The sequence below is a fragment of the Spea bombifrons genome, chromosome 3 (assembly GCF_027358695.1).
Source record: "Spea bombifrons isolate aSpeBom1 chromosome 3, aSpeBom1.2.pri, whole genome shotgun sequence".
Lineage (NCBI taxonomy): Eukaryota > Metazoa > Chordata > Amphibia > Anura > Pelobatidae > Spea > Spea bombifrons.
In genome coordinates, this window is record NC_071089.1 from 72,664,288 (window position 1) to 72,672,666 (window position 8,379).

The 8,379-nt window shown below is 44.3% G+C and overlaps 1 protein-coding gene across 1 annotated transcript; it reads left to right on the forward strand.

Annotated features, from left to right (window-relative positions):
* On the forward strand, positions 1-3,757 carry LOC128482743 (cytochrome c oxidase subunit 7A2, mitochondrial). Its single transcript, XM_053458632.1, has 4 exons — positions 1-137; positions 1,490-1,579; positions 2,780-2,864; positions 3,555-3,757. Exons 1-4 carry the CDS (start codon positions 120-122, stop codon positions 3,608-3,610), a joined length of 249 nt encoding a protein of 82 aa, XP_053314607.1. The 5' UTR covers positions 1-119; the 3' UTR covers positions 3,611-3,757.
* Positions 3,758-8,379: the final 4,622 nt, after the last annotated feature.

The window sequence follows — 8,379 nt, forward strand, 5'->3', positions numbered from 1 at the left end:
AAATCTGCAACCACGGTAAACGTATATCCGGTTACTACCTATTTCCTTTTCCGTTCAGCTAGTGTCCTTGTCCTTTCTCGGAAGTCTGGTTTGTGTGAAGAGACGAAACGAAGAGCAACATGTTGAGGAATTTAATGGTATATTTCATTAACATAGTATGGGGTAGCGGCTTTACTCCACCCATATACTGTTCGGCATGCTAGTGATTGCTTGTAGAGTCTTCTTTGTACATATAATCTTAGAGCTCGTATTTATCGAGGGAGGCTCTAGCTGTCACGATGTGTGTGATGTGGAGGGTAACTATTCGCTTGGTAGCTGTGCAGGTTGGTCACTGTGATCCCCATTACACACTGCAATGCTTAGCGCGAAAATATATTGCCTATTATATATATGTATGGAAGGGTATAGTGTTAACCATCACTCTGTGTGTAATGTTCATGTAGTAGAGCCCTTATGTATATTTATGGAAGATATTATTATGAACTCATCAAAAGCATTTTCCAAATATTGCTTACGTAATCTGATGTTGTGGTATGTTTATTTCATTGGTCATGATGGGAACCCTACAATCTTCCACCCAAATCTGGATGATCCTTGCGGTTTGTGTTAGGAACGCAGGAATGTTACAGAACGCTGTAGTCTTTTGTAAATCAAGGCATTCCTTCCTTTTGTGGTGTGTACGTGCAGCAGTGTCACTTCCTGATTCATGTCAAATGGTCACACGTCGCAAGCTGTTATTTTGCTTATAAACTTTCACCAGAATAGAAGATTATTATTTTTTTTTTTTAAGCGAGACAATGATTAAATGTATGTGATAGCTATTGATTGGCCATGATAGCGTTAATCCTTAAACGCACCACTGTAATTGGGCTAATCTGGGCCGGTCTTGGACATGCTCATGTCTAGTGAAGCTTTTGGTCTCCAAAGAGGTTGTTTTTGATACTGGGGTAGAAAATGTATGTTTAAATACCAGAGACGTTAGCGGTCTCTTGAATCCCACAGTAAAACTATTAAACTTTTCGCTTCGCTTTATACTCTTCTACATCATGTGAACAAAACTCCTCTTCTATGCTCAGTGCTGTGCCTTAACTCTCACTGACACCTGCAATCTGTAGGGGGTTCAAAGATTGTTTCCTTCCATTTAGTGCCTTCAAACCACTGTTGGTTTCTGTTATGCAGGAAACTAGTGTCAAGGTTAACATCGCTCTGCAGATACTGGTATTCTATATAAAACTGCTTTATAATGAACTAACATCATTATAAATAGATCATTAATATTATAATATATGCAATCGGTATAGAGATGGGCACTCCTGTGCTACAATCAAAGGAAACCTCAGAATGAAAAGCAATTATTTTAAAGATCACTGATCTCTGGGTGCACTAGAGTCTATGGGAAACTCAGTCATTGAGTCTTGTACTACTGCCCTTTTTTTTTTTTATTCTTTAATATAAAAATAGTTACACGCTATGTATTTGTCTGTTTCAGACCCTCCGTCAGGTGTCCCAGAGAGCCATCAGTAGCTCCACACGACGACCCCTTCTGAACAAAGTTCCAGACAAGCAGAAGATCTTTCAGGTATATAATACGAATAGTCTTTTCAGTGCACTGCCCTTACGTGTCATTAATACATGCGCATCGTTGTGTTTAGACGTTGGAGTAAAAGTTAATGGTAGCCCAACATCTACGCACAGCTATTTTAACTAGAAGTAAACATTAATATGTGCTCCATGCCCCACAAGGCAAGGTTAAGTAATTTGATTACATTGCACACGTCTGCTAGTAGTTTGAGAATGTCACCTTACATTGAGCTGTCAATTATATTTCAAGTACAAATTCTACTATATCCATAGTACAATATTTGTGAAATATTTATTTGTGTTATGTGCCTTCACTGCAACACTTGCAGTTTCCTGGCATAAATGCTGCACTATATTGTATGGTGTTAACCTAGAAGGTCATGAGAACGCTGTCTAGCAGTAGGCTTAACCTAAACGTTTTAAGAAGGGCTTCGCAGCTTCCATCTTAGAGGGCTGCAAACAGACCAACAAGGCTTTGTATCCTTTGCCCACAAAGAGTAGCTTTTTATTTTATTTGAGGTTCCTGTGCTGAAGCTGAGATATCCCGATATTGTGGTCTTTTTACTGGAAAGTACTCAAGTACTGGAATTGTTCACTGACTTAAAGGGTTGGTTCTGCATTTATACCCGCTTTTTTTAAACAAAAGCAATTTATTTATGTTGCTCTGAGGTTTATTCGAGTGGTGGAGTTGCAATTTCCTGACTTCGTTATGTTTTATGTGACCGGCCTTTCCACTTTTCTCCTACATTAAAGGTTGAGGTGCCCCTGAGTAACAAGGTGACCTTACAAGAAATAGTATTGATTTAGCTAGATCAACCAAGTTTCTGCAAAATACATCTGCTGGGCTTGGTCCTTCGTGATATATAGTAAGGTAGTAATGAATTGCAAATCATCCTGTTTTGTGATTAATTCCCTCTCTTAAGGCATGATTCATTTGTTTAGCTCTACCTTACACAATGTGTAACATGCCAGTATACCTCCATGTTGCAATCAAAAATCAAATATTTTGAGCAAGTCCTTCACTGCTTTTCCTAATAAAAACACCACATAGGCCATTTCTAATACATACTGTAGTAGTCACTCCAGCCACATGTAGCATACTGCACCAGAATTATCATCTTTTAATAAATTCGGGCAGTGATGGTTTCTTAAGCACAGCGATTCCTGATCATTACCTTCCTACCTGCTTTTTCTACAGGAAGATAATGGCATTCCTGTTTACCTAAAGGGAGGTTTTGGAGACAACCTTATCTACAGAGGAACAATGGTTCTTACTGTTTTGGGTAAGTTAATTCATTTTTGCATTTTTGTCCTGTTAAAACATGTTGGTGGGAGCATATACTGTGCTGTTATTACTACCACTACATAAAAAACTTAGTTAAGAATTTTTTGCTGTTTTTATTTAAGACTTCACACCTAGTTCGAGTTCACATAGTCATTGGTGTGCTTGCTCTGTTATGTTAACCCCAACCAAGAGAGACACCTGCATCCTTATGGCAAACAATAGAATGACTCAGTCTTAATGACGCAGACTAGTGAAAGTCTACAACAGACTCACTTCATAAATCGGACCTCATCAGCATTGCCACAAAGAATGGACATGGTGTGTTGTTTGGGCACCCAAAATATCGCATCATCCAGACCGTTCTTTTGCATCTTTGCAATCAAAATGTTTTTATACTCCACTGCAGTGCTCATGCTAATGAAATTCAGGTAGGTGACAGTTATTTATTGCGCGCAATAATAGTTTTTTCTTTTAACGCTTTCAGTACCAGTGGATTGTGAAATACATTTGATTACAAGTTTTAAGCACTTTTACTGTTACTAGTATCTGTCCCCCTGCCAACACTCTCTTTAAAAGTTATACCTCATAGAATCCAGCACCCGTTTTAAGGTTCCTCAACGCAGCGTAAACTATTTTCACTGATGTATGCTTTTACAGTTTCAATAATTGAGCCCTTTTCTCATTTTAGGAACAGGTTATGCCCTTTACGAACTGTTTCTAGCTTCAATGCCGAAGAAGAATTGAATCAACCTTCCCTTGAATCTAATCAGAATCTGTCCAAACTTCAGGGATTGTTCTTGTCCTTGTCATAACAATCTTCGTGCAATTTAGGGAACAATATTTATTAAAATGTACTGTATAAACTGCAAAAATTAAAGCGGTTTTACATTACTGGCTTCTGTTGAGTTTTTTTTAAATCTGCTTGAATTCAATGACACTTGTACTTGACACTTCAATGCAAAAGTATTCCATTTGACACTCCAGTAAAATTGTGCTGGTTTGAGTATAGTGACAAGTGTATATTATACGACAGTTCATAGAATATGTGCATTCATAAAAGCATTTTAAAGACTAACCTGTAAAAATCACACTGTTTTCTTTAAAACAGTTCAGCAGACTGCATAGCTTCGTAACATCTACATGCTGTCTGGTGCTTACAAACATACATTTGAAACTCTCCTTGGCATCTATGCTCATTTACATCAGTGATGTTGAAAATCGAGTAAATTGTGATCTATCTCTTCACTGCAGCCTGTCTCTCCTCCAGTCCGCTCCAGCTCTTGCCCTAGTGTAGGGGACTATTATTGCACATGTGTAATTGCATCCGCTGAGATCATCGGGAAGACCTTTCCTGCCACTGCTTGAGCTGTCAATTGGTGGCAGAGTGCTTCCATTGATTTATTTGAGAATTTTCCTGCCACTCACTTGCAGCTTCAAGCAGCCAATCTATGGCATGTAAGGTCAGATCATGGTGGAGGAAGGAAGATTTTGCAGCATGTGTTCCCCTTCTGTGTCGTGGAGGATCTGTCTCTTAGAATTAAGATCTTATTTTCCTTAATTGTGTGGGTTTGTCTGACTTGAGAGTCTTAACCGTTTCCATCTGAGGAATTCAATTTTTTTGTAGATTTATTAAACTAGTAATAGTCTGTGGAAAGTCATGCACTCAAGAATGATTTTTTTTTTCTTGTGGGCTTTCAGTTAAATTCTATGTTCAAGACTCTTCCATTCTTGTAATATCAGATTCTTAAAGAAACCTTATGTATAACCTAGAGTTGTCGGTTTACAGAATTATATTCGTAAAGTGAATTCTGCGACTGCCAGGTTAGCCAGATATAGCACTATCCTGCAGGGCTTTGTGATCAAATAGGTCGAAAGACAGAGACTGTCATGTATATCCACTGGGCCATGTTTATCGCAAATATTGTAGCTGTTGCAGACTTAAGAATTTCCTTGCCATTCCAGGTGGCACATGAGAAGAGAAGGCTCCGCCTACCAGGTAGGGCAGGAAATACTATAAAAAAAAAAAGGAGACCTCCCCCTTCCTCCCCAGTGTTGTTTCCTGCCCTACTCAGGTAGCGGTTAGGCTGAAGCTTACCTTTCCTTCCTTTTTTGTTTTCTCGGAGCCCCGGGGGGGCGTCCTTTTCTGATACCCGGCAGCGGTCCCATGTGGATCCAGGGTTCGTGCGGCAGCCTCGGAGGCTGCAACTCCGCGTGTGTCGGGGCAACGCACACGAGGCTCAGCCCTCGTTCGGCTCTGCCCACAGCCCAGGGGGTTCACTGGGATGTGTATCCCCGGGCTCCGGTTCACTCCGTCCCGGGGAATCCTCAGAGTGTGGCACGGCAGGAGGAGATCTCTAACCGGCTGTGCCGGTTTTCTCGGCACACGTTCAGATCTCCAATCGGCTTCACTTCCGGTGCAGCGACCCGGGGTCACGAGAGGTCAATTGGCTGGGAATTTCCGGATGTGAGGTTTCCGGCCCTGGGCACCTAAATGCCTCTGTATAAAACGCCAGAATGGGTAAGATCTTTCCTTGCTGTTGGTTTCTGTGCTGTAGTATTGCATCTACCTCTCTGCTATTGTGCCTGCCTGTGCCTGAGGATTGTTTACTGCCGTTTCAAGTAGGTGTTGCCCCCTTTGCTTGGAAGAAGTTCTACGTTGCCTATGCCATTGTTTTCTGCAGTTACAGCTTGTGTTTTTTCTCCTCAGTCATGTCAGATAAAAATCAGGATATCCCTCCTGAAGCCTCCCCACATAGGAAATCTGTGGGAAAGTCGAAACACAAAGCCTGCTCATCCTGCAAAAAGACCCTGCGTGACCCTTCGGCCAAAACGTGCAACTCCTGCTCTCGGCCTAAAGAAGTTTCCACGACGGAATTTACCTCCTGGTTGAAGGGGGAACTTCAGTCTACCTTTGACTGTTTTCGAGCCATGGCAAGCTCCTCTCAGGCACCTGTACCCCAGCAACAACCTTACCAGCAGGGTCCACCAAATTATCTCCCAGATAACCCGGAAGATTATTCGGCTCCTTTTTCTGAATATGACTACCAGTCGAATGACCCACAGTCTTCTGATGAGGATGGGGAGATTAAAGAAGAAACCTTTTTCTTTCCAGTCGAAGAAACAGGGAAACTCATCTCTGCAGTCAGATCTACTCTGAATCTACAGGAGCACATACCAGTTGCAAAACCAGATCCTTTTCAGGGTCACTCTAGGAAACCGCAGACCTTTCCAGTCCACGATTCTCTTTCTGCCATTATCACAGAGCAGTGGAAATTTCCTGACAGGAGATTCTTCACATCCTCCAGAACCAAGAAGCTTTTTCCTTTCGATAATAAGAATTCTGAGGCCTGGGAAGTCCCGAAAGTCGACACCGCAGTAACCAAGGCCACGAAAAAAACAGCCATTCCGTTGGAAGACGCGTTCCATTTCAAAGACCCCATGGACCGGAGGTCTGAGAATGCCGCCAAAAGGTCTTGTGAAGCAGCAGCGGCGAATTTTCGTCCAGCGATTGCCATGGCGTCAACTTCTAGAGCCATTAAAATCTGGCTCCAACAGGCGGTGGAAGACCTTGCAGCTATTCCAGGGACTGAGCAGGTCGCTAGAAACCTGTCCCACACCTGCTTAGCAGTTGATTTCATCTCCGATGCCTCCATTGAATCAGTCCGTACGTCTGCTAAAGCCACTGCGCTTTCAGCGGTTTCTAGGCGAGCACTCTGGCTTAAGTCGTGGTCTGCAGATAATGCCTCTAAACACAAGCTGTGCAGCATTCCGTTCCAGGGGAACCACCTCTTCGGCAGCGATCTCGACACGATCCTAGAATCCACCGCGGGGGACAAGCACTGGTTACCTCAGAGGAAAGGACCACCTCGTTTCAGATCGAATTATTACAGAGCTCCAAGAGACAGAGAGTCCTACAGGCCCTCAACCTCCAATCAGGACTACCAGTCCTTTCGGGCTAAACCCTACGCGAGAGGGAGATTCCACAGAGGAAGAGGCAGGGACGGTAAAGCAGGAAGGTTCTGACGCCAGCAGGCTTCAGGTAGGGGGCAGGTTGACCGGTTTCATTCATGCCTGGGAAGAGATCACCTCAGACCCCTGGGTCCTTCGCATCATAGAACAAGGCTATGCTCTGGAGCTTACTCACCTACCTGCCTGGAAATTCCTGCTGTCCATGCCCCCTGCAGATCCTTGGAAAAGATCGGATTTCTTCTCCACGCTCAACAACTTAATTCTCGAAAGAGCTCTGGTCCCGGTTCCTCATCAGGAGATAGGAGAGGGAACCTACTCCCACGTCTTTGTAGTGCCAAAGCCATCCGGGAAATTCAGGCTCATAATCAACCTACAGGTGGTGAACACCTGTATCAGATACAACAGGTTCCGGATGGAATCCCTGAAGTCCGCCACAGAGATCATTTCTTCGGGGGACTTCATGGTCACCATAGACCTGCGGGATGCCTATTTACATGTTCCCATCAGAAGAGACCACCAAAGATTCCTCCGTCTGGCGGTTCCATTACCTACAAACGGTCCTACCGAACAAGTCAGTGTCCATCAGAGCCATCATGTCTTTGCTCGGCCTAATGACCTCCTCCATCTCAGCGGTTCCCTGGGCACTTGCTCACGCAAGATCTCTTCAACAGTTCCTGCTGGATCACTTGGATCGCTCCAGGATGTCCTTTCGCAAGAAGGTCCGACTTTCCCCCTTCGTTCAGGAGTCACTCCGATGGTGGCTGACAGCCAAGAATCTCTCACAGGGGCTCTCTTGGCAGACGAGAGACTGGGTGGTAATTTCCATCGACGCCAGTTTGAGAGGCTGGGGTGCTGTTATGGGAAGCAATATTACCCAGGGAACTTGGTCTCCTCGGGAATCAGACCTGCACATCAATTTTCTAGAACCGTTAGCGGTCTGGAGGGCTCGAAGGTTCTGGTCTTCAATCCTGCGACAGGTCCATCAGGATCCTTTCAGACAACGTCACCGTTGTGGCCTATCTTTCCAAACAAGGTGGCACCAGAAGCAGGCGCCTGCAGACCCTGACCGTTCAGATCTGCCGATGGGCAGAGTTCAGTCACTGCACTCTCTCCGCGGTTCATCTCAAGGGTTCACTGAATCAGGAGGCGGATTACCTCAGCAGGAACTCAGTACTTCCGGGAGAATGGTCCTTAAACAAAAGGGTCTTCGCTTTCATCACGGAGAAATCGGGTACTCCTCAGATAGACCTGATGGCCACGCACCTAAACAAACAGGTACAGGAGTTTTTTTCTCTCTCTCCAGTCGGCCGTCCCCGAGCCCTGGAAGCACTCTCGCAGACCTGGGATTTCGATCTCGCGTATGTTTTTCCTCCGCTTCCCCTTATTTCCAGAGTGCTCCGGAAGATTCGAGAAAACCCTCAAAGTGTCATCCTGGTTGTTCCTTTCTGGCCTCGAAGAATCTGGTTTTCGGACCTTACCAACCTGGCCGTAGACGAGCCCATGCTTCTTCCTTAGGTTCAAGGCCCTGTTCTCCACCCAGATCC